The sequence below is a fragment of the Micropterus salmoides genome, unplaced genomic scaffold (assembly GCF_014851395.1).
Source record: "Micropterus salmoides isolate LMB-PRFRI ecotype aquatic unplaced genomic scaffold, ASM1485139v1 Ms_hic_scaffold_21, whole genome shotgun sequence".
Taxonomy (NCBI): Eukaryota; Metazoa; Chordata; class Actinopteri; order Centrarchiformes; family Centrarchidae; genus Micropterus; species Micropterus salmoides.
Window position 1 is genome coordinate 27,547,018 of NW_024041262.1, and position 25,722 is coordinate 27,572,739.

The 25,722-nt window shown below is 43.4% G+C and overlaps 2 protein-coding genes across 2 annotated transcripts; both read right to left on the bottom strand.

The window, feature by feature from the left end:
- Positions 1 to 2,515: 2,515 nt before the first annotated feature.
- On the bottom strand, positions 2,516 to 7,882 carry LOC119915905 (scavenger receptor cysteine-rich type 1 protein M130-like). Its single transcript, XM_038735710.1, has 3 exons — positions 7,599 to 7,882; positions 6,475 to 6,756; positions 2,516 to 2,602 (listed from the first exon to the last, which is right to left on the bottom strand). The coding sequence occupies exons 1-3, from the start codon at positions 7,723 to 7,725 to the stop codon at positions 2,526 to 2,528; spliced, it is 486 nt and encodes a 161-aa protein (XP_038591638.1). The 5' UTR covers positions 7,726 to 7,882; the 3' UTR covers positions 2,516 to 2,525.
- Positions 7,883 to 16,128: 8,246 nt separating this feature from the next.
- On the bottom strand, positions 16,129 to 25,361 carry LOC119915901 (collagen alpha-1(XII) chain-like). Its single transcript, XM_038735707.1, has 6 exons — positions 25,246 to 25,361; positions 23,184 to 23,216; positions 22,535 to 22,684; positions 19,800 to 19,919; positions 18,995 to 19,159; positions 16,129 to 16,318 (listed from the first exon to the last, which is right to left on the bottom strand). The coding sequence occupies exons 1-6, from the start codon at positions 25,322 to 25,324 to the stop codon at positions 16,146 to 16,148; spliced, it is 720 nt and encodes a 239-aa protein (XP_038591635.1). The 5' UTR covers positions 25,325 to 25,361; the 3' UTR covers positions 16,129 to 16,145.
- Positions 25,362 to 25,722: the final 361 nt, after the last annotated feature.

Here is a 25,722-nt window from a genome sequence, read left to right on the forward strand (position 1 = left end):
GAAGGGCGGGTCGGCGAGAAGCCGGTAAACGGCTCGGGTTCAGCCGTACGTGTTGCCGACCGGCTCGGCAACACGGACTGGAGCGAGAGTTTCAGAGCGGTGACTTATTAATCTGTATCCATAAAGTTTTAACTGAGCTCTGTCTCTACATCACAGGAACAACTTTATGTCCACTGCCTGCCTGGAGGGTAGCTAGTGTTTGGAAGGGAGAGGAGAGCTGTGTGCTGCAGCTCGCTGTTTCTGAGGGCGTGTCGGAGTCGCCGCTCGGCGAGCGTTATGACAAGTATTTTCTTGTGACATCACAAGAAAGCGGAAGTAAAGGCTGGACTACAAACAAGCGGTTTTCAGTTCAGAGCAGAGTTTTCTGTGAGAGATGGGAACCTTTTCACTTTACAAACCTGTTACAGCACAAAAAAGGAATATAACTCAATAAAAGAGAGGGGAAAAGCAGAATACCACCTCTTTAGCCTTTGGTGGGGTCGTTGTCAAGATGATCGATAGCGCGGGTTCGTTAGAGCTTCTGGCTGTTGTAACAACAGCTGTTATGAAGAAAAGCCGGGATAGAAGCCATGTAGGCCCGGCTCTGACTGAAGGCCGCTCCTCAAGCTCCGGTCTGGACTAAATGGGACTCGTGTTGGCCAAGCAACAGAAACCAGAGACTGATAACAACCCAACAGAGGTTAATTAGCTTGGACTCTACCAGTCATTCAGAACATATCTCCTTATGAGAGGCGTCTTCGAGTATCTTCAACCTAGATTTTAACTACAAACTATGACCTAGATGACTGAGAATCTTTACAGATGACTCTCATATTAAAAAGATGTACACACATTAAAGAGTCATAACATCTTCTGTCAGATATGATCATTTATTTATAATATTTGCACATATAATAAACAGCCAGGCAAGATATATACTGTGATGCATAGTTGAATAAAGGATATGCTGACAAGGATCACCGTGTCTAATCATAAATGAGGGAGCTGAATATCATATGTTGGCCTGTTCAATCAAGACACTCTTAAGACGGATTCATTAATAATCACAGACGGGAGAGCAAGAGACGGACCAAAGCCCATGTAGATTGGTGGACGCCTCCAGTGTCCTTACAGGGGTTCAGAGCTGGCCCACGGTTCTGTGATCAGGATGGAAGCCATGAGCTTTCCCACAGAGGCTGAGCCATGTGATACTCCCATCGTTATAGCTCAGCCTCTGACCCCCTTTTGTTAAAACTGGGAACCATCACTCTGGTCTGTCAGTCCTTCAGCTCTGCAAACACAGAGGTTATGCTAATCCAGCTCCACGTTCTCCTGTGGGTCTGGCTTCTGCCCCCTGGTGGCCTGGAGAGACATGGCAGCACACAGATATGAGTCGCTGCATCACTGCTCTCTTCAGTTCAATGTTCAGAAGCTGAGCAGCCAGTCCTCTGATCAACAGAGATGTGTACGTACCTTATGGATGAAACAGATGGCAGCGATGAACAACAGCGGCAGGACCACCAGTCTGGAGATAACAACTGCTGGATCTGATGAAACGCATCACGTCAGATCACATGACATCATGGGTACAACATGAACTTCAGTGATGTTAAATCCCCTAAAATCACTTCAGCATGTAACTCTCTGATTCTGTTCTTACAGAGCGAGCTGCTCTGATCCTCTCTGTGTACTGATAGAAAGATGATTTACAGCCTGCTGGCTCTCTCCTTAATGCACCTGTCTGGCTGAAATGAAACAGGTGAGTGTTAACATCAACATCTATACATGGAACTACAGCAGGCTGCTTGAAGGGGCCACAGTTTAAAGTAGTGAGCGTCCAGGAGCAGGTCCACCTCTCTACCCTTTGGAGGAGAGGAGCTTTGTCCCACATAACTTTACCACAGACTGTCACTGTGACTGATGGTCCTACCTGAGCAGGTGATCTCCATGATGGCGGAAGAGGAACCTGATGACACACACTCCCTCAGAGCAAATCCAGACTCAACACAGTCAGAGCTGATCTCCCATCCAGGTCTGTCTGAGGAGTCCTCTCTGCTTCGTGTTGAAACAGCAGATCCACAATCCAGCTCTCTACAGACTGCAGCTGCTGACTTCAGGATCCAGTTAGAGCCATAAACTGGTCTCCATTCTCCTCGTTTCACCTCCAGTGTTCCTGCACAGCGACTGGCTCCTCCCACCAACCTGACAGGTTCTGAACAGAAACAAGAGAGTCATCAGCAAAACAAAATGTTTCACTAGAACAGAAATGAACCAAGTCAAAGCTGCAGCTCCTCTTCTACCTGAGCAGGTGAGTCCAACAGCTTTTCCAGGTGAGCAGGTGTTTCTAGCTGAGCCTGAGCTTCTACAGTCCAGGAGAGCAGACTCATGGCCTCCACACTGGAACTCTTTGGTCCACATCGGAGCCTCCACTTCTCCATAGAGCGCCCCCTGGAGGACTGAAGGAGCCCCACAGCCGAGCTCCCTACAGACCACCTCTGCATCCTGCTGGTCAAAGTCAGCTTCACACACTGAGGACCACCTCTGGTTTACTGGTTAGACTGGTTAGACTTCACCTCCAGTCTGCCTGAACACAGACCAGTCCCGTTCACCAGCCTGACAGAGTCTGAAGAGAGAGAGAGAGAATCTTATTTGTGTATGTATACATATTTCCAAACCATTAATTCCATTAACAATAATTATGTTGTCAGCTCGGTGGTGCAGAGTTCTGATGACCCCTATCCTATGCAGAGGGTGGTGATAGTCAAGGACTAAGTATTAGTCTGTGTGTGGGTTTCCTGTCCTCTTCAGTGTGTACAGCACAGTCCAGAAAGGCCAAAATGTTGTTGCTGACATACTCTTGTGTGAACTTGATGTTACTGTCCACTGCTTTGGGTTTTAATTTTGGTCTGCGCTGAGGTTAGTTCTGTTGTTCAGGGTGTGTCTTTAAGCAGTTGGGTCCTTACGGTTTCTACTGCCTCCATGTTGGGGATACATGTGAACAAGGAGCTCCCATCATAGGACACCATGTTGTTCACATGAATCTCCACCTTGAAGGCAGTGGAAACCGTAAGGACACAGGTACTACAAGACAGATATGTGGACCATGGACAGTAACATCAAGTTCACACAAGAGGATGTCAGCAGAACAGCTTGGCCTTCTTGGACTGTGCCGTACACTTTGAAGAGGACAGAAGCCTCCACATGGGGTATATAGAATCCAAAGCACACAGGATTTGCTCTTTAACTCTCACCACCCTCTAGGGGTCTTCAGAACTCTGCACCACCGAGCTGACAACATACCAACAAGTGCCCAAACCCAAGGGAAGGAGCATAAACTCCTGAAGGATGAACAGTGGATACCCAATTAGACCTTTCTGTGGAAACAGCCACAAGTTTCAGAAGAACACCAAATGGTGGTAAGTAAATATGTAAGTAAACATTTACATTTGGCAGACGCTTTTATCCAAAGCGACTTACATTTGAGGAACAACATACAAGCATCAACAGAGCATCAATACAGCACAAGATCTACAACTGACAATACATAATAGTAAGGGAATCAATTAATTCTAAGAAGAGCTAATTGCACCAGAGGTAAATATCTAGGGAAGGAAGTAAGAGTTAACAAAAAAAGGTGTAATCAGTACAAGATAATTGTAAGGGTCTTCAGAAGAAGAGCACAGGAAGTGCATGTTGGAGGTTAGGAGTTAGAGGTGTTATAAGCGAAAGTGTTCTAGGAAGAGATGAGTTTTCAAGAGCTTCTTGAAGTTAGAGAGGGACACCCCTGCTCTGATGGCGTGTGGTAGCTCGTTCCATCATGGTTTCACAGATGTGAATAGCCGGGACTGAGATTGCTTTGTGTGAAGGGATGGCAGAGCCAGGCGGCGTTCGTTGGAGGAGCGTAGTGGCGGAGAAGGAACGTAAACTTTATGCGTATTACGGAGCTTAGGCAAACCCAGTAGTCACTCTGTATGCAGCATTAGTGACTTGAATTTGATTCTGGAGGCCACGGGGAGCCAGTGGAGGTCACTGAGTAATGGAGTGACATGAGTCCTTTTGGGCTGATCAAAAACCAGACGCGCTTCTGCGTTCTGAACCATTTGTAAGGGTTTGACCGCACAAGCTGGAAGACCTGCTAGGAGGGCATTGCAATAGTCGATGCGAGAGATAACCATGGCCTGTACCAGAAGCTGGGTGGCGTGCTGAGTGAGGTAGGGCCTGATTTTCCTTATGCTGTATAGAGCAAAGCGGCACAGCAGCAACATAGTCTGAAAAGGACAGCTGGTCATCAATCATGACACCCAAGTTTCTCACTGCCCTGATAGGAGTCAATTTGTAGTTTGATGTTATGGTGGACAGACTGCTTGGCTGGAATGACCAAGAGTTCAGTCTTGGAGGTTTAGCTGTAGGTGACAAGTAGGGCTGCAGGTAACGATGATTTTAGTATTAAAAGCTTCTATGGATTATTTCAACAGCTCATCAATGTGTCATTTAAGAAGTACTTTTGCTTGGCAGCTCCCCCCCCCCGGTAACCAGATCAGCTGTGCATGTTTATAGGTGATAGATATTTAATAGTCCTTTCGGAAATTCATAGTGTATCATACAGCAATCAGACCAGACAGCTGCTTTACAAACACAAACATCACCCGAGTGCTATGCAAGTTATACTACAGACTCGTGCAGACAACACAACTTTCAGTGCCGTTCACACAACTTGCCATCATATGTCAGGGGGTCCCACACACTACTGGAGCTGACAACAGCTATGGCACCCGACGCCAGTTTCCAAACCACTTTTATCAAGAAAACGCACGTGAAATGTGAAACAGGAAATGAGCGATCCTGCACACGAAAACAGCTTGTGTGTGTTATTATAAAGATGGCAATTATAAAAACAAAGAATCTGGGTGAAAGGGATCAGCACATGCAGGTAGCAGGGACTGTCTGAGCTACAGATAGAGCTGCAGGTGCGTTAAAAGGTGCAGCTCCATGACACCCAGTTAACTCCTGACTGTGAGGTCACAACTCGCGGCCCAAAAAGGAGAACAACAAACGCACGTGGTCACATTTTCAGCGGAGGACTGCAGCTTACTTTGGCTTCAACTCAACAATCAATCATGATTTCAGTTAAATGCTAATGTTGCTGTTACTTGTCTGTGGTCCACTGGCAGAACACTGGGGCTTTCTGATAAGGTGCCGTCGTGCTGTTGCCGAGGCCACATAAGTTTTGTTTTAAGCTGGACGGACGGTAACATTACAGAGTTGTTGTTTTCTTTAGCTTGAAATAATCCCAGACTTTGGACACTTTCTTCTCCGTCCCTCGCTGTTTTCTCTCTTCCTCCACTTTGCAAACAGCGCCATCATAATCACGTCGTGTTCACAGCGTAAGCGCAATGTGCGACAGTAATGACTGTCCCTGTGAAACACTGTGCTGTATATTTAAATGGACTAAACGAAGCATCGATTCAAAGAATTTGTGTCGAAGCATTTTATGAATCGATTTTAATCGATGAACCGTTTCAGCCTTAGTGACGAGCCTTCATTCATGCAGACATGTGTGAGAGACAGTCCGTGATCCGCGCCGCAACGGTGGGGTCATCTGGCGAGAAAGATAGGTAGAGTTGCGTATCATCTGCGTAGAAGTGGTAAGAGAAGCCATGCAATTGAATGATCTGCACCAGTGAGGTGGTGTAAACTGAGAAGAGGAGGGGCCCTGGCACTGAGACTTAGGGCCCCCCCTCCCTAAACATTGTAGGAACACTCGGAGAGGTAGGATTCGAACCAAGGTGACACTACCAATAGTAATGTTCATATTCTGGACAAGGAGGACATTTGGTGTTAAATAGGAGTGAAAGAGGCCATCTACACCGGAGTGAAGAAACTGTCTCTCAACAGGGAGGAGGTTTGTGACACCACTTATTCCCCACTTACAATGCTGTCCTTCACCTCTTCCCGGGATAGTGAACAGACTTAACATTTTGCCTTGCGTGACTCCAACGACCCTAACATCTGTTGTTCCCACAGCCATGAGCACTAACAAACCAAGCGACATCCATCACCATGATAACGACACCACAGAGGTTAAATAGCTGGGACTCCCGGTCAGTCAGAATTGAATAAGCCTCTATTATAAAAGGTAAAAAAAAAGTATTTGAGTATCTTCAACCAGTTGCCCTTGATTTAAACTTCCTTGGAAAACCATGACCTGGATGACTGAGAACATTCAGATACCATGTGGGGTGAGACACTTGAGTGTTGACATTTGAACTGAAGAAGTCACACAAGCAGTTTCAACATTAGTACAATCTGCAAAGTCTTCTTTCAACAGCAATGATTAAGATACAAACATATTCACATCTGTAATGTTGCTGAGCAGACCTCTGAGTCTTAGCATTTCATACCAAATAAGGAGTTTAACTGAGAACATGACGCAGTACATTTATACCAAGAAACTGGGAAGATTACTGTCATAGAAAAAGTCACTGATGGTCCTACCTGCGCAGGTGATCTCCATGATGGAGGAAGAGGAACCTGATGACACACACTCCCTCAGAGCAGATCCAGACTCAACACAGTCAGAGCTGATCTCCCATGCAGATCTGTGTGAGGACTCATTCTTCATTCGTGTTGAAACAGCAGATCCACAGTCCAGCTCTCTACAGACTGCAGCTGCTGACTTCAGGATCCAGTTAGAGCCATAAACTGGTCTCCAGTCTCCTCGTTTCACCTCCAGTGTTCCTGCACAGCGGCTGGCTCCTCCCACCAATCTGACAGGTTCTGAACAGAAACAAGAGTGTTTCATTAAAACAGAGAGCATAATAGCTTAGCATGTTAGCCTGTTGCTGCATATAAGGTGGACTTCTGAATTTAGATTCATCCATCTCATTTCATCAGCTAGTATATGCCCCTTTTCATCGCAGGGGAAATTTCCAAACAGCAGCACACAGAGAAGTTGTTCATAGTGTAGTAAATATCTCACCTGTGGCAACGCGCCCTCCAGGGGAATGGCCATACAGCAGTTTGTCCTGCCAGGGCTCACATAGTAGATTCCTGTATCAGCCTTTGTATCTAATGAGGCTTAGGTTGGGTTTTTTTATCATCGTCACCCCACTGTACTAAGCTTGGTGTCAGGTCAGAGCCTGGATGCCAAATATCAATGCTCTACATGTTCTACTTACCGATACCATGAGAAGTGAGAGTCTTGTTGAGTGTTGACATTTGTATTAAAGAAGTCACGCAAGCAGTTTCAACATTAATAATTATTGTTGATCAGCAGACCTTACAGATTCTACTAAGATTGAAACATATCCACATCTGTAATGTTGCTGATCAGACCTCCGAGTCCAACAAATTCTCACTCCCGACTCGTCACATGTTGACGCTTGGTCAAGGCCCTTTGCCGTCGCCTTTTAACAACCTGGGAATCCCTTTTGCGTAATTTGACATTTAGGGCTTCGCAGTCAAGGTAGCGTCAATAAGTGACGACTCGGGGAGTAAGAACAGGTTGCCGAGTCTGAGCATTTCTTGCCAACTTCGGAGTTTAACTGAGAACATGACACAGTACATTTATACCAAGAAACTGGAAAGATTCCTGTCATAGATGTCACTGATGGTCCTACCTGCGCAGGTGATCTCAATGATTGAGGTAGAGGAACCTGATGACACACACTCCCTCAGGCCATATCCAGACTGAACACAGTCAGAGCTGATCTCCCATGCAGATCTGTGTAAGGACTCATTCTTCATTCGTGTTGAAACAGCAGATCCACAGTCCAGCTCTCTACAGACTGCAGCTGCTGACTTCAGGATCCAGTTAGAGCCATAAACTGGTCTCCATTCTCCTCGTTTCACCTCCAGTGTTCCTGCACAGCGACTGGCTCCTCCCACCAACCTGACAGGTTCTGAACAGAAACAAGAGAGTCATCAGCAAAACAAAATGTTTCACTAGAACAGAAATGAACCAAGTCAAAGCTGCAGCTCCTCTTCTACCTGAGCAGGTGAGTCCAATAGCTTTTCCAGGTGAGCAGGTGTTTCTAGCTGAGCCTGAGCTTCTACAGTCCAGGAGAGCAGACTCATTACCTCCACACTGGAACTCTTTGGTCCACATCGGAGCCTCCACTTCTCCATAGAGCACCCCCTGGAGGACGGAAGGAGCCCCACAGCCAAGCTCCCTACAGACCACCTCTGCATCCTGCTGGTCAAAGTCAGCTTCACACACTGAGGACCACCTCTGGTTATACTGGTTAGACTGGTTAGACTTCACCTCCAGTCTGCCTGAACACAGACCAGTCCCATTCACCAGCCTGACAAAGACTGAGACAGAGAGGGTACATTCAGATCCTGACACAAGCCTTTAAGTATCAAAAAATATAGTACCATAAAGAATCACACTGTGGTAGACAGCAATGCATGATGAATAATATAAACAAGATCTACAGCCTCAAAAGGGGGTGGAGTACGGCAAACAGATCTGGAGGCTTGGTGAGCCAGTGTGTGTCTAGGATCCAGAATTAGGTTGAATGAAACAAAAGGTAAATTTTACTTGTACACAGTTAAGTGTTAAGTTTATCAGTACTTTTACTTTGATACATCTGAATACACTCAACTTTTTATTTAATTTGTTGTCCATATTGCACATTCCATTCTTTCTCTATGAAACTTAAAGAAGCTGGTGATCCGCTGATCCCAGGATCCCTGAGGCCCTTTATCAGGTAGTCACCCTATCACGATTCTTTTCACAGTAGATAATGAAGCAAAGAAAGTTCAGGTTAAACCTCTCCTGCGTGTACCTGTGTACCTCAATAATGCTTATAGCTCTATACCACATAAGATGGTGAAAACAGTTGTTTGTAGAATGGCTAATTGGGCCCAATTAGGACATTTTCACCTACGTGTGTCCTCACTGTTGTTGCCAGCGGTTTAGACATTAACGGCTGTGTGATGTGTTATTTTGAGGGGACAGCAAATTTACACTGTTCTACAAGCTGCACACTCACTACTTTACACTATTATACAAGCTGTACGCTCACTACTTTACACGCTCACTACTTTACGCTGTTATACAAGCTGTATGCTCACTACTTTACACGCTCACTACTTTACGCTGTTATACAAGCTCACTACTTTACGCTGTTCTACAAGCTGCACGCTCACTACTTTACGTTGTTATACAAGCTGTACGCTCACTACTTTACACGCTCACTACTTTACGCTGTTATACAAGCTGTACGCTCACTACTTTACACGCTCACTACTTTACGCTGTTATACAAGCTCACTACTTTACGCTGTTCTACAAGCTGCACGCTCACTACTTTACGTTGTTATACAAGCTGTACGCTCATTACTTTACGCTGTTATACAAGCTGTACGCTCACTACTTTACACTGTTATACAAGCTGTACGCTCACTACTTTACACGCTCACTACTTTACGCTGTTATACAAGCTCACTACTTTACGCTGTTCTACAAGCTGCACGCTCACTACTTTACGCTGTTATACAAGCTGTACGCTCACTACTTTACACTGTTATACAAGCTGTACGCTCACTACTTTACACGCTCACTACTTTACGCTGTTATACAAGCTCACTACTTTACGCTGTTCTACAAGCTGCACGCTCACTACTTTACACTGTTATACAAGCTGTACGCTCACTACTTTACACGCTCACTACTTTACGCTGTTCTACAAGCTGCACGCTCACTACTTTACGCTGTTCTACAAGCTGCACGCTCACTACTTTACGCTGACGCTCACTACTTTACGCTGTTCTACAAGCTGCACGCTCACTACTTTACGCTGACGCTCACTACTTTACGCTGTTCTACAAGCTGCACGCTCACTACTTTACGCTGACGCTCACTACTTTACGCTGTTCTACAAGCTGCACGCTCACTACTTTACGCTGTTCTACAAGCTGCACGCTCACTACTTTACGCTGTTCTACAAGCTGCACGCTCACTACTTTACGCTGTTCTACAAGCTGCACGCTCACTACTTTACGCTGACGCTCACTACTTTACGCTGTTCTACAAGCTGCACGCTCACTACTTTACGCTGACGCTCACTACTTTACGCTGTTCTACAAGCTGCACGCTCACTACTTTACGCTGTTGTACAAGCTGCACGCTCACTACTTTACGCTGACGCTCACTACTTTACGCTGTTCTACAAGCTGCACGCTCACTACTTTACGCTGACGCTCACTACTTTACGCTGTTCTACAAGCTGCACGCTCACTACTTTACGCTGACGCTCACTACTTTACGCTGTTCTACAAGCTGCACGCTCACTACTTTACGCTGTTCTACAAGCTGCACGCTCACTACTTTACGCTGTTCTACAAGCTGCACGCTCACTACTTTACGCTGATGCTCACTACTTTACGCTGTTCTACAAGCTGCACGCTCACTACTTTACGCTGTTGTACAAGCTGCACGCTCACTACTTTACGCTGACGCTCACTACTTTACGCTGTTGTACAAGCTGCACGCTCACTACTTTACGCTGACGCTCACTACTTTACGCTGTTCTACAAGCTGCACGCTCACTACTTTACGCTGTTCTACAAGCTGCACGCTCACTACTTTACGCTGTTCTACAAGCTGCACGCTCACTACTTTACGCTGACGCTCACTACTTTACGCTGTTATACAAGCTGCGCGCTCACTACTTTACACTGTTATACAAGCTGTACGCTCACTACTTTACATTGGAGTAACGTGTCATTTCTTCAGTGTTGATACATGAAAAGATAGAATCAAATATTTACAAACATGAGAGGGGCAGACTCACTTTTGTGAGTTTTGTAGTTTTGTTATTAAACATTTCTTGTTATTTATTTATCTATTTTTCAGAACATTCTTAACAAATGCTTTTAAAAGGTGGTGGGGACATGTCCCTAGCGTCCTCAGTGTAAATGACACCTGCTGGAAGAGCTAAAACCCAGGTGGAGGAACTGTGTCTCAGGACGGAAATAGGAATGTGGCAGCAGTAACATGGACATGATGGGGTCAAGGTACTGACAAAATCAGGACAAAATTGCTTTGTCCTGATCCAGTTGGTTTACAACATCTCTTCGTCCAACCCAGGATAATTTGGCAATATTAGGTAATTATTAGGACAATAATTAGGACAACATATAGTCAGTATTACTATATTACCTATACTGTATGTCGTTATTTGAAGGCCCTGGGGAGAAGCACTAATAGTGGCATCATGACGAGGAGCAGTTGCAGAAACTATCTGCATAGTGAATTTTATTTATATTTATTATACATTGCTAGCGAAGATTGGGGATTGGTTTCGTCAAGGAAGGGAAGAAACCTCTAGTAGTCGTCCTCCGGCATCCCCTGTGCAGCCAGGAAAGGGGGCTGGGTGACTGTCCGAAGGAGGAATAGTCGTAAGCTTTCAAAGTCCACGGGGCATCATCAACCTGTTCACGTTTCTAACAGATTTTCCCCACTCAGCGACACACCCGCTGAGAAACCAACTCTGATCATTGGCAGCTCCATTTTGAGAAACGTGAATTTAGCGAAGCCAGCGGCCATAGTTAAGTGCATCCCTGGGGCCAGAGCGGGCGACATTGAGTCTTATTTGAAACTGCTGGCTAAGGATAAACGTAAATACAGTAAGATTGTTATTCACGTCGGCGGTAATGACTCCCGGTTACGCCAATCGGAGGTCACTAAGATTAATGTTGAGTCGGTGTGTACATATGCAAAAACAATGTCGGACACCGTAGTTTTCTCTGGACCCCTGCCAAATCTGACCAGTGATGACATGTATAGCCGCATGTCGTCATTCCGCCGCTGGTTGTCGAGGTGGTGTCCAGCAAACGATGTGGGCTTTGTTGATCATTGGCAGACTTTCTGGGGAAGACCTGGTCTGATCCGGAGAGACGGCATCCATCCCACTTGGGAAGGAGCAGCTCTCATTTCTAGAAATCTGGCCAAGTTTATTAGTGGACCAAATCCATGACAACCCAGAGTTGAGACCAGGAGGCAGAGTCGCAGTTTAACACACTTCTCTGCCCTTCTTTTTCAGCAGTTACCCACCCAAAACCCTACGCAGAGTCGCAGTCTAACACACTTCTCTGCTCCTCCATTTCAGGAGTTACTTAGTGAAAATCCTATAGTGACGGTGTCTGCCCCCCGACCATCGAAATTATTTAAAAAGGTAAACAGAAGAGGAGCTGTGCATAAAAACCTTATAAAAATTAAAACCACAAGAGCAATAGTGCAAACGAATAGGAGAGTTAAATGTGGACTCTTAAACATCAGATCTCTCTCTTCTAAAGGTGTACTAGTAAATGAACTAATATCAGATTATGATATTGATTTATTTGGTCTTACTGAAACCTGGCTGGGTGATGGAGAATATGTTAGCCTAAATGAATCCACCCCTCCCAGTCATATTAATACTCACATTCCTCGAGGCACAGGCAGAGGAGGTGGAGTTGCAGCTATCTTCGACTCTAGCCTATTAATCAGCTCTAAACCTAAACTAAACTATAACTCATTTGAAAGTCTTGTTCTTAGTCTTTCGCACCCAAGTTGGAAATCACTGCAACCAATTCTTTTTGTTATAGTGTACCGAGCACCTGGCCCGTATTCTGAATTCTTATCTGAATTTGCAGAGTTTTTGTCAACTTTAGTCCTTAAAACGGACAAAGTTATTATTGTAGGGGATTTTAATATTCATGTAGATGTTGAGAATGACAGCTTCAGTACTGCGTTTATCTCTTTGTTAGATTCCATCGGCTTCTCTCAGAGTGTCATGAACCGACTCACTGTTTTAACCACACCCTCGACCTTGTTTTGGTGTATGGTATTGAAATTGAACATTTAGTGGTGTTCCCACAGAATCCCTCTTTATCCGACCACTGTTTGATAACTTTTGAGTTTGTATTGCTGAACTACTCGCCATTGGGCAAAAATTTCTATACAAGATGTCTGTTGATAGTGCTAGCTAAATTTAAGGATGCGATTCCATCAGCTCTAAATACATTATCTAGTCACAAAGTAACGGAGGACTCCTATGCTAATTTCAGTCCCTCCCAAATCGATCATCTTGTTGATAGTGCTGCAGGCTCGCTGCGAATGACACTCGACTCTGTAGCCCCTCTAAAAAAGAAAATACTAAAACAAAGACGGTTAGCTCCATGGTATAATACTGAAACTCGCAAATTAAAGCAAATATCACGGAAACTTGAGAGGAATTGGCGTTCCACCAAAGTGGAAAATTCTCGTTTAATTTGGCAAGATAGTCTTAAAACTTATAGGAAGGCCCTCCGTAATGCCAGAGCAGCGTACTACTCGTCATTAATAGAGGAAAATAGGAACAACCCCAGGTTTCTTTTCAGCACTGTAGCCAGGCTGACAGAGAGTCACAGCTCTATTGAGCCAAGTATTCCCATAGCTCTCAGTAGTTACGATTTCATGAGCTTCTTTAATGATAAAATTCTAGCTATTAGAGACAAAATTCACCAAGACCTGCCCTCAATTGGCACCGACTTATCTCTTAACTCAGGAACCTTAGAAACAGCTGTAGAACCAGATACATGTTTAGACTGTTTTGCTTCCCTCAATCTTTACCAACTAACTTCAATAATTTCTTCATCTAAACCATCAACCTGCCTCTTAGACCCCATCCCGACTAGGCTGCTTAAAGATGTTTTACCCTTAGTCAGCACCTCTATACTAGATATGATCAATCTATCTTTATCAACAGGCTATGTACCACAGTACTTTAAAGTAGCTGTAATTAAACCTCTTCTGAAAAAGCCCAAACTTGATCCGGATGTTTTAGCCAACTATAGACCTATATCTAACCTTCCATTTCTCTCTAAGGTTCTGGAGAAAGCAGTTGCTAAACAGCTGTGTGACTTTCTACAGAGCAATAGTTTATTTGAGGATTTTCAGTCAGGATTTAGAGCTCATCATAGCACAGAGACAGCACTGGTGAAAATTACTAATGACCTCCTTATTGCATCAGACAAAGGACTTGTCTCTGTACTGGTTTTATTAGATCTTAGTGCTGCATTTGATACCATTGACCATCAGATCCTATTGCAGAGACTGGAATATTTCATTGGCATTAAAGGAACCGCTCTAAGCTGGTTTAAGTCCTATTTATCAGATCGATTTCAGTTTGTACATGTTAACGATGAGTCCTCCATGCACGCCAAAGTTACTCATGGAGTTCCTCAAGGATCTGTCCTTGGACCAATCCTCTTCACTTTATATATGCTTCCTTTAGGCAATATTATCAGGAAACATTCCATAAGCTTTCATTGTTATGCAGATGATACTCAGTTATATCTATCGATCAAGCCAGATGAAACTCATCAGTTAGCTAAACTTCAAATGTGCCTTCAGGATGTTAAAACCTGGATGACTGTAATTTTCTTATGTTAAACTCAGATAAAACTGAAGTTATTGCTCTGGGGCCTAAGCACCTCCGTGACGCATTATCTAAAGATATAGTTTCCCTGGATGGCATCGCCCTGGCCTCCAGCACCACTGTGAGGAATCTTGGAGTTATCTTTGATCAGGACATGTCGTTTAAGTCCCACATTAAGCAAATTTCAAGGACCGCCTTTTTTCACCTACGTAATATTGCGAAAATCAGGAACATCCTGTCTAAAAATGATGCAGAAAAACTAGTCCATGCATTTGTTACTTCTAGGCTGGATTACTGCAATTCCTTATTATCAGGCTGCTCGAAAAAGTCCATTAAGACTCTTCAGCTGATCCAGAATGCTGCAGCACGTGTTCTGACAGGAACCAGGAAAAGAGATCACATTTCTCCTGTTTTAGCTTCTTTGCATTGGCTTCCAGTAAAATCCAGAATAGAATTTAAAATCATTCTTCTTACCTACAAAGCTCTTAATGGTCAGGCACCATCTTATCTTAAAGAGCTCATAGTACCTTACTACCCCACCAGAGCACTGCGCTCCCAGAATGCAGGGTTACTTGTGGTTCCTAGAGTCTCCAAAAGTAGACTAGGAGCCAGAGCGTTCAGCTATCAAGCTCCTCTCCTGTGGAACCAGGTTCCAGTTTGGGTTCAGGAGGCAGACACCATCTCCACATTTAAGAGTAGGCTTAAGACTTTCCTCTTTGATAAAGCTTATAGTTAGGGCTGGCTCAGGTAGTCCTGAACCATCCCTTAGTTATGCTGCTATAGGCCTAGACTGCCGGGGGATTTCCCATGATGCACTGAGCTCCTCTCTCCTCTACTTTCTCTCCCTCTGTATGCAACCTTATCCCATTATTGCATGTTACTAACACAACTTCTCCCCTTTCTGGTAGTCTTGTGCTTTCTCGTCCCTCTCCTCTCTCCTCCTATCACTTCCTGCAGGTTTTCTGGCTCTGGAGCTGTGGAGTCTGGATCTGTGGCTGCGGGTCGCCTGCTGCCCCCGTGTTCCTGCTCGACACCCTCTACTGCAACGACTATTGTTGCTAGTCTTATTGTTATTATTGTTATTATAATCATTAACATTATGATGGTTACCATTAACACTATTATAAATATCTGTACCATTTTTCATTTAGTTATAGCACATTACCTTCACTGTCTGTACCTCTGTGTGTATATTGTGTAGGCTGCCTCCCTCCCCTCTCTCTCCTTACATCCCTCTCTCTCTCTCTCTCTCTCTCTCTCTCTCTCTCTCTTTCCTCTCTTTCTCTCTCTCTCTCTCTCTTTCACTCTCTTTCTCTCTCTCTTTCTCTTCTCTCTCTCTCTCTCACCCAACCGGTCGAGGCAGATGGCGCCCACCCTGAGCATGGTTCTGCTCGAGGTTTCTGCCTCTTAAAAGGAAGTTTTTCCTTGCCTCTGTCGCCTAGTGCTGCTCTTGGTGGGAACTGTTGGGCTTCTGTAAATAACATCACAGAGTACGGTCTAGACCTGCTCTTTTATGAAAAGCGCTGTGAGATAACTGTTGTTGTGATTTGGCGCTATATAAATAAATTGAATTGAATTGAATTGAATTGAAACTGCAGCACTGAAGACCCTCTAGTGGGCTTCTTGCCACAGCTCGGAACTGGTAGCTGAAGTTTGACCTACAGTAGAAAGAGAAGACCCCATTGCCAGACCACCCTCTTGTATCTTGAGATTGATTCTGATACCAGTGAATCAGTGTGGGGCTAACACCTATTGTGGTTTATTTATGATGGACTCTTTGCTCACCTAAGCTATTAGCACTGCTACAGAGATTGATAGTGAGGCTGCTGATGATGTCTGGCAGAATTGAGAAGTCCTCGATACTGTAAACGTGAATTTCATCGGGATTGGAGGCGATGAATGTCAGCTCATTCTCAGGAGCATCCTTCACACCTGAGAGTAAAATGTAGTGTTAATACTGTGCAGAAGAAAAAATTAGACACAAAAACAACAAAACTAACTCAACCCAGTCATCAAGATATCAATGCTTTTGTCTGCAGCATAAAACATTATTTTCACAATGTAGCATGTCTAAAAGTAGCTATGAATTTTAATAAATTGATGAGAATTAATACCCAATTATGAATTTTAATATTCAGGAAATATCATAAAAATCTTTCATTTCGCAGGGGCACCACCTGAGTTGTTATTGACCTAGAGTCTCCGGACCTCTAGGTAGCTTTTAATAATTATACAATTATTACTAGTGATCAGTTAGTTAAAAATCGCTAAATTATCTTAAATCAATCAGTCTCATATCTAAAGGGTCAATTCTCTTGGCAGGGATGTGGAAATAGGCAACACACAGTTCTTGATTACAGTGAATTTATTAACTAACTAAAGCGATATAAGCGGGTGGTTAAATACATCAGGGCAATAAACAATGACTGAAGAATGAGAATGGAGGTTTGACTGTGGGAAGCATTTGACTCATATGGCAGAGGAGAACTAATGAAAGTAAGCTATGAGTTTAGGAGTTAAAAAGACAATATTAAAATTACGGGACATTTCTGCTTGTCGACGGCCTGCTTTGGCCTGTTGAACGGGTCCCACGCTAGCTGCCTGATCCTGGCTTTTTGCTAGGGATTCTCCGGGGTTCTCCGTGTCTGACTGAAGAAAAACCTCAAGGGTTGGCCGTCCTCCGTCTGGCAATTCGGCTGTTTTCAGGTTTCCTTCGTTGCCACTGGCGAGACCACGTGGCTTGGTCTGACCTCGGTGAGTTGGCTCGACGAAAAAGCTTAAAATGGAACCTGGTCGTTCCTCAATTAGTCCAGTGTAACTTAACAGACTGATAACTTAAAACAAAAGAAAGAAAATAAAAGAAGTAAAGTTGCTGGAACTGAGGTAAAAATCGATGTCGCGGCACTTCGCGTGTGTAGCTTCAAGCGAGTAAAGGCTTCGTTGCACTGGTCCAATTCTTAGGCCGTGGCCGGGAGAGGCACGTACTGAAGAGTCCAGAAAGCAGAGCAGAAGGGAAGAGCACGAGGAGAAGAGCAGAGAGCGGGCGACGTCGTGTGTCGCTCTTTTGTGGTCTGGGGCGTGGTTCCCCCAGGGGGCGTTTCCGGTTTCCCGAGGGACTGTCTTTCTAAACTTTTAATGTCTATAAAAGAAAAGAAAATCTATTTGCGTGTATTATAATCAAATATTTTCCACAATCAAACCTCAATGGTCAAAGGGTTGAACCGTTCTAAGTTAAAAATTTGGTAACAGGAAACAATTGTCACATTATTGGTCACGATGTTAAATAATGAGTGACATTTATACATTAACGGCATTTCCGATGATGGTATGTAATACTTATTTCATCCACTTGGGGGAGCTCAGGTTACATGAGGAAAGCTTAGATTAATCCAAAACAATCTCTCCTTAGGAACTGGGGAATTTAGTTATTCAGCCTTAAATTCAAGCTGGCGATTAAGAGTATAGTATGACATTTTTATCATCATTTCTAAAGGAATTGTGTGAGAAAGTATTGTGAACAAGCATTGGTTACACATTAGATGAAGGAGTGTCCTTAATCTTGCTGAAAATGAAAACACTGCAAAAGTAACTTGATTCTTTTCAACAATAATATCAACAACAGATCACAGCATCAACATGGTAACATAACTACTCAAACAGAGGCAAACGTAATCAAGTAACTAAAAGATTATTTAATTAAACAGTTAAGGCTTTGGGGTCTTTGGAGACTGCAGTCTTTGTTTACATAAAGTTCAGGCTGTTCTGGATTTTGTCACTTAGGCGTGAAGGAGTATCCCTTTGATGGGGTAATGAAACACAGAGCAAGGTCAGCCACCATTGGTATACATAAGCCAGTCAACTTTGTGTAATTACAAATTCATAATTACCCTACTTCTCTTTATACATCTATGATACTGGCCAACATTGCTATTACACATTGTGATGTGAGACTGGGTTACTATTTGGTTGGCAAAGTAGTAAAACGTTGGTTTTCTGATGCCTAAACTAAACCTTTGACAGACCATATTGACGGTTATGCATTTTTAATCCCATTCACAAGAAATCATAACTACTGTACATTACTGCTGACTATTTTTAGCTGGACTTTTATCTATCTTCTGAGCAGATATCACTTTTAGTAAAATATTTATAAGTTTTTCTAATCTTGCAAAGACTTGAAACATGCTTGACTTAATTTTCACAACTTGAAAGGGTGGTGCCGGGGTCGTGATGGAACAGTGGATAAGACGCATGCCTTTGGTGTGAGAGACCTGGGTTCAATCCCCCACTGTGACACATCCACCAATGTGTCCCTGAGCAAGACACTTAACCCCTCGTTGCTCCAGAGGTGTGCGACCTCTGACATAGCAATTATAAGTCGCTTTGGTATAAAAGCTTCAGCTAAATGTAAAGACTTTCACCTATATAAATAACAATGTATATTTTAAGAGGCTAGCTAACTTTTTGTTGTGACAAGCATGAAATAGCAGGTCACTTATTTGTGTGTGGTAGTATTGTAGTTTCAGAGCTTTTGAGAGCTCAGCCTTACTTTACAGATTTATATGAGGCTGCGCTGCCTTCTTACTATTCAAACTGAAAGTCAGTCACCAATAGCGTAGATCTCTATCCCAGCATCCTTCAGCTTCTTCGAGGGGAGCCGGACGTCATCACTGGACTGTCCGTCAGTCAGCAAGACAGCAATTTTTTTGGAGTCTGCACGCATTCCCACATCGGGCTGGAAGTTGTTCTTCAGGGTGTAGTTAAGAGCCTTTCCTGTATGACAGAAATAAAGAGGCATCAAAAGGCAGAGGTACAAAGCTGGGGTGGGTAAAAACTCCATTCATCTTCTCACAGACTGTATGGAGACTGACAGTTGGATCACTTTAACAGCTGTGTCAGTAAATATCTGGTTCTTTGATGAAAAGTCAAAAGTAAAAGAAAAGAAGCCCGTGAGTATAAACAGTAATGAAGGAAGTCAACTACAACTCCCAAGATGCATTTCAGTAAAAAACATTCAATCACTGAGTTTCTGTTGAGTCACTTACATCATTGATTAACATTGTTAAAATAAAGTTGTATATCTTTATTCATGCTATTGTACAATAATAATAAATAACAATAATAAGATAAAACTATGGTAACAATATTATTATTACCATTTCATTTTTATGGTAACTCTACTATTATTGCAGATCTACAATAACAAACGATATAAACAAAACTGTTTTTTTTACAGCTTTTATCTGGACTCTCTTTGCTGAAGATGCTTTGTCAATAATATTTTAATTACAGTTTTTTCAGTATCAATGAAGTGTTTTACATTCACACATTGCTCAACAGATATCATATATTATAAAGTAATCTTTAAATACTGTAGTGCCTGATGTGGACTGGACAACATGCTGTTAATCACCTGTATTGGTGCTTCCTCCTCTGTATGGCATCGTGCGTATGGCCTTCAGCAGAGAATACTTGGTCTGGTGGGTGTTCAGGTGCCACTCAGTGTGTGGATTACGACTGTACTGAACCAGACCTGCAGGAAACACACAGCAATGTGCCTTATGTGCAGTGATTCTTCCTGTCTATGAGACACTACGGGCATGTTAACAATGGTACACATGAGGACTGTAACGTTGTGCCGACCCATCGCAGCGGGTTACCAGGGCTACATGGTATGTAGATTGCTGCGCATAATGTCGACCCAATGTTTGCTTGCGCGCAGAAACATTTAGCCTTACAGCGTGTGCTGAGGTTAGCACAACAAGCTAATTGCCACGGCGGCGAGATGAAACGCCAGAGCTGCAAAACCTGCCTGCATCGGTTGAATCACTTGTTCGGGAAAGATTTTAGTTTGGGGTGTATCAAACCTGCTCCGAACCGTGTTTCCTAACCTGGGGTATGATCCGAACAGGGACTTCTGTGTACCGTGACACCCTTGGTATGCATCAGAACTGCTGTTGTTACCAATGCGCTGTGTTGCCAAAAGTTTTAGGAGGCGCACAGTACGCAGAAGTCGCCCACTTTCTGCAGTGTTAACAGCTACAGACTTCCAAATGTGCTGTGGCCTTAGCGGATTAGCTCAAGAACCGTGCATAGAGAGCTTCATGGAACGGGTCTTCACGGCCGAGCAGCTGCATCCAAGCCTGACATCACCAAGTGCCATGCAAAGCGTCGGATGCAGCGGTGTAAAGCACGCCGCCACTGGACACCAGAGCCGTGGAGACGTGTTCTCTGGAGTAACGAATCACGCTTATCTATCTGGCAATCAGATGGACGAGTCTGGGTTTGGTTTTGGTTTCCAGGAGAATGGTTGTGGTGTGGGGTTGTTTTTCAGGGCTTGGCCCCTCAGTTCCAGTGAAAGGAACTGTTCATGCTTCAGCAGACCAACACATTTAGGACAGTTTCATGCTCCCAACTTTGTGGAAACAGTTTGCGGACGGCCCCTTACTGTTCCAACATGACCGCGCACCAGAGCACAAAGCAGGTCCATAAAGACAGTCAAACTGGCTCATCCAGGCCAGTTTGGTGTGGAGAACTTGACTGGCCTGCACAGGGCCCCACAACTATCACTAATGCTAATTCATCTATAAATATCACTACTGCTGCTACACCTGTTCTGCTATTAACAGCTTGTACAACTCCTAGTGCATGCTTCTGTTGTCATGAAAACGCACAAAAGCTACACTATGTTGGCAAAATTTTTGGGTCACCTGCCTTTACATGCACATGAAGGTTAATGACATCCAATTCCTGATCCATAGGGTTCAATGTGGATTTTGTACAGTTTCAACTCTTCTGGGAATTCTTGACCATTCGTCTAGAAGTGCATTTGTGAGGTCAGGCACAGATGTAGGATGAGACGGCCTGGCTCGCAGTCTCTGCTCTAATTCATCCCAAAGGTGTTCTGCTGGGTTGGGGTCTGGATGGGGGATTGGTGGTTGTCGAATCAGGAAGAGTAGAAGCACTTTAAAGCTGTTGAGAATTAGTTTTATAGTAAAAGTAGTAGCTAAAAGATCAGCAAGTTTACATTAAAATACTATTTATAGATTAATTTCCTTTATTGAGTAACTTTTAATGCTTTATTTTCTGCTACTTTTCACAATCCTGGAGAAATTCACACCCAGGTGTGAAGTCAGCCCATGGACCCAGCTTGCAGCTGTGATTGGTCAGTGTGACCTGTGATCCTTGGCGTTACTTCAGAAAAGCTGTCTCACAGAGAAGACCTGAAAAAGGCCGGGTCCTCTGCAACAGAACCACAGTTCTTCCTGCCTGGCCAATCCACGACAGACCTGCCAGATAACAACTAGCACGCCAAGAAACTTCTCTTCCTCCACAGGCTGGTAAAGTACCTGGACATCACAGAGCTTCATGCAGTTTAACAGAATAACGATGGTAAGCACAGGACTGTTAGCTTTTGTAAATGATGCAGGGAGATAACTTAAAGCTCCCGCCTCACTGAGCTGTTCTTGTCTGCAACACGTGTTCATGTTCGTGCAGAACAAACTGTGCAGATCACAGAAATAGACGCACACTCGACACACTCGCATGCTCTCCTTATCACACACACATCTTTGTCCTTTAGTTGAGTTAGTCAGGTTCCATCTCTTGTGTTTTGCTTTTGTTTATCAGTTAAATAAATGCTTGTGTATATACATGCTGTTTCTTTAACCTCACCAACCTCTTCTATGTGGAACCACAAAGCCTTCAACCTACCAGCTATTGATTGTAATTTTGTTACTTACTTGAATTATTTATCTGTTACAAATTGATAGTTAGTGTATCTTATGATACCAAATTAGGTAATTGGCTATTAAATAATAATAATAATAATAATAATAATCACATTATTTAATGTAACTATAGATGCCATTTAATTTATTTAAATGTGTTCACATTGCGGTGTGAAGATTTGAGATAATGGTACTAATAATAATAATAATACAAACTTAGGGTGCTTGTACTTCTCACATGTTGGCTCCCCTCTGGAGGAGTAACTAGTATAAATTAGTGTATTAGTATAATATTATAACTTTAAATAAAAAGTACAATGTTAGTATAATGATATTACATAAGTTACACTATATCTGGATAGTCTACCTACAGAGAGTTTACAGGTTTTCTGTAGTACTATAAATCAAAAAATATTACCAATCTGGACTCGGTCTGGGCCGATGAAGAATTCATCGAGTGTTCTACTGACAAAGGACCGGATGATTGCAAAGTTTTTTAGGCCGATGCTCCAGGAGCCGTCCACCAACAGCACGATGTCAGCCTTGGCTGTGGTTTCACACCGAGCACCTGGAAGAAAACAGAGGATTGTGGGATACAATACACAAAAGACCAAACATAGAAGTAAAACTGACTGCCATGCTAGCGGCTCAGTGAGGCTGTGAGCTAAATCAGCATGCTAACATGAACACATTAAAAGCATGCTAGATGAAAAGTTCAGTCCTGGACATCATGTTCTGGTCTGATGGGGCGGTGATGGTGCAGTGGATAAGACGCATGCCTTTGGTGTGAGAGACCCGGGTTCGAATCCACTGTGAGACACAAATGTGTCCCTCAGCAAGAAGACACTTAACTCCTAGTTGACATGTATACAGCAATTGTAAGTTGCTTTGGATAAAAGCGTCAGCTAAATGAATAAAATGGAAAATGCTCGTTACCATCAGGCTCCTCCTAAACCGTTACCGGTCTGTTACAAAATAATCCAGCTCTGACTTTCAGCAGGAAACAGGATGTGAACTCAAAGTCAGACCCTTTGTTGGCTTCATTTATCTTTACGTTCTCCGTTTACCTGTTGAGGTGTGATTTCCTTCAGCCTGGAGTCCTGAGGAGAAAGTCAGAAAACAAACATCAGTATAAAGCAGCATGCTGATTGGAGCAGAGCTCAGAGCTCATCTCAGTGAGAACACACACAGATTAGTGAATGGACTCACTCTGGAACCAGATTACTGCTGAAGCTGAAACCAACAGTCAAACTTGAGTTACAAACTGACTTTTTCCATTTAAGCCATGGATATTTATAATTTGAGTCTCACACTTTTTTCATTTTCACCACAGTGGCAGGAGCAGAATAGGAAGAGTGGTAGTATGTGTAGTAAAGAACTATCTGTGTAGTTTTAAAGGTTTAAATTAAATGTTTCCATCTAATTATAACACAGTAAACTTATATATTACAGTATCTCACAAAGTGAGTCCACCCCACTGACACTCCAGTGTAAAGTAGTGAGTGTAAATTTGCTGTCCCCTCAAAATAACACATCACACAGCCATTAATGTCTAAACCGCTGGCAACAGAAGTGAGGACACCCAGAAATATATATCCCTGTGTTTTGAATTTTAACATTGTTTTATTTAGGCATTTTAAATGTTCAGTATTTCCATACAATTGACCAACAGACCAACACAGCAGCCTTAAACCTCAATTCCCAGAATCACCATACCACTGCGTGTGTGTTTGTGTCGCAGTTTCCTCTTAACTTGTAGATTTTACATACAAAATATCAACTTCAGCAAAACTTTTTGGAGCTGAAGGAAAAAACAGAGTCTGAAAATGTTTCTATGAGTTTGAAAAATGGTCTCAGAAAAGTTACACCTGCACTTTGTTTAACTCTCGAGTTTTATCTTTTTTAAGTACAGGATGGCAGTAGTGTTTCTATCTTTGTCTTAATCTGCTGCTGTTTCAGTGTTTTATTGACATTTATTTGATTCTGTTTTTATTCATTTTTCTATATACTGTACATTATATTGCTTTTATGTCCTCAACTACTGATTGTTGCTGTTCATTGTTCATCAGCATGTGCCTGTGAGCTCGGGTTAGTTTGAAGTTAAAGTCATCTTAACTCACAGAAGAGCATCAAAATTACAATCCTAGATTAAACGATATTGGAAAAGGCTAAAATCAAGTAGAGAACAAAAAGTATTAACAGAAGTATGAAGAATACAATAATGACCTGGGTAAGTTACAAATTCAAACTATATTCAAACCAACTTTGAAAAGCTGGGCATGTAAAGGGCTGATCTGATGTAATCAGTTACAGATGGAAATATAAAGCAGCACCAGAGCGAGACTAAAAACTGGCACACGTGTGGCAGGCCATCAAACACGTCACTTCAAAACCAGGAGCCACCATCGTCTCCGGACCTAAACAGTCTGTCCAGTATGAACGACTACGGATGAACTGCTGTGAGAAACTGGTTCTGAAGACCATTAAGAACAACATCCCAGCCAGCCTGGACCATGCTGGTGAAGAAAGCTCAGAAACTGGGGACACTGAAAAAGAAAATTCCTGTGTTGAGTTCTTGTCAGCTTCTACAGAGGAGCAGCAGAAAGCAGCCTGACTGGAGACATCACTAAGATGGGACGTGCACGGCCCAGGACCGGAGGGCTCAAACTGCTCAGAAGATCATTGGTACCCATCTCCAGAGCATCAGGGATATCGGTGAGGTGAGGTGTCTGCAGAGCCCAAAGGACACTAAAGGACAGAACCCAACCAGCCACAGCCTGTTCACCCTGCTGCATGCTGGGAAGAGATCTAGAAGTTTCTGCTGCTGCACCTCCAGACTGCAGAGCAGCTTTTGCCCCCAAGCTGTCAGACTCTTAAACTCTAATTGATCCTCAGCACTGCTCCATTTTTTATCCAAGCAAATCACCCTGAGGTTACCAGTATTTGGCAAATATGTGAGGAGGAAGCCGCTAATCACACCAGAATATTCTTCCTGTCAGTTTTAGCAGGAATTCTGGACCAAAAAATGAAACATTTCCCCTCTGATGGCCCTAATATGCCATCGTATTCAGTATTTTGACACTGAGGTTTTGCACCTTTCAAACATTCATCATTCCAGCAGAGTCCTACCTGAGCTCCACAGCAACAGCAGCACCAGCAGCAGGTGATCCATGTCCAGGTAGACCGCCTGTCGCTTCTCGTCTGTCATCTCTTCTTCTGCTGATAAAATATTCTCTTTGCATGGCACTTGGTTATGTCTAAAATTTCCTCTTCTTCTCTTATCTCATCATCAGCCAACGGATGAGCAGCTTCTCAGAACTGAAGCCACGAATAAACCACAGATTAAAGGGACAGTGGCCAAATTGAGATATTGCTGATGAGACATCTTTAGGTCACTTGTGCACGAACACACAGAACAGATACACAGATAAACACACATACAGACACATTCTCATAAAGACTACATGCATGCACACGACACAACACACCCATACAATGTAGCTCATACACATATACTGCCATGAACTAGGGAACATACACATAGGCAACACGTGTAAATGATAGTTGTGTAAACACTGTAATCTTTATATGATTATGTCTCTTGTC

Excerpts from the sequence above, each read along its gene's own strand:
- LOC119915905 (XM_038735710.1), bottom strand. The coding sequence starts at position 7,725 with ATGAAGAATGAGTCCTTACACAGATCTGCATGGGAGATCAGCTCTGAC. Across the intron at positions 6,757-7,598 it reads CATTGAGATCACCTGCGCAG|AACCTGTCAGATTGGTGGGA; the intron begins GTAGGACCATCA and ends GTTTCTGTTCAG. Across the intron at positions 2,603-6,474 it reads CATGGAGATCACCTGCGCAG|ACTCTGTCAGGCTGGTGAAC; the intron begins GTAGGACCATCA and ends CTCTCTCTTCAG.
- LOC119915901 (XM_038735707.1), bottom strand. The coding sequence starts at position 25,324 with ATGACAGACGAGAAGCGACAGGCGGTCTACCTGGACATGGATCACCTG. Across the intron at positions 23,217-25,245 it reads GCTGTTGCTGTGGAGCTCAG|GACTCCAGGCTGAAGGAAAT; the intron begins GTAGGACTCTGC and ends CTTTCTCCTCAG. Across the intron at positions 16,319-18,994 it reads GATAGAGATCTACGCTATTG|GTGTGAAGGATGCTCCTGAG; the intron begins GTGACTGACTTT and ends TTTTACTCTCAG.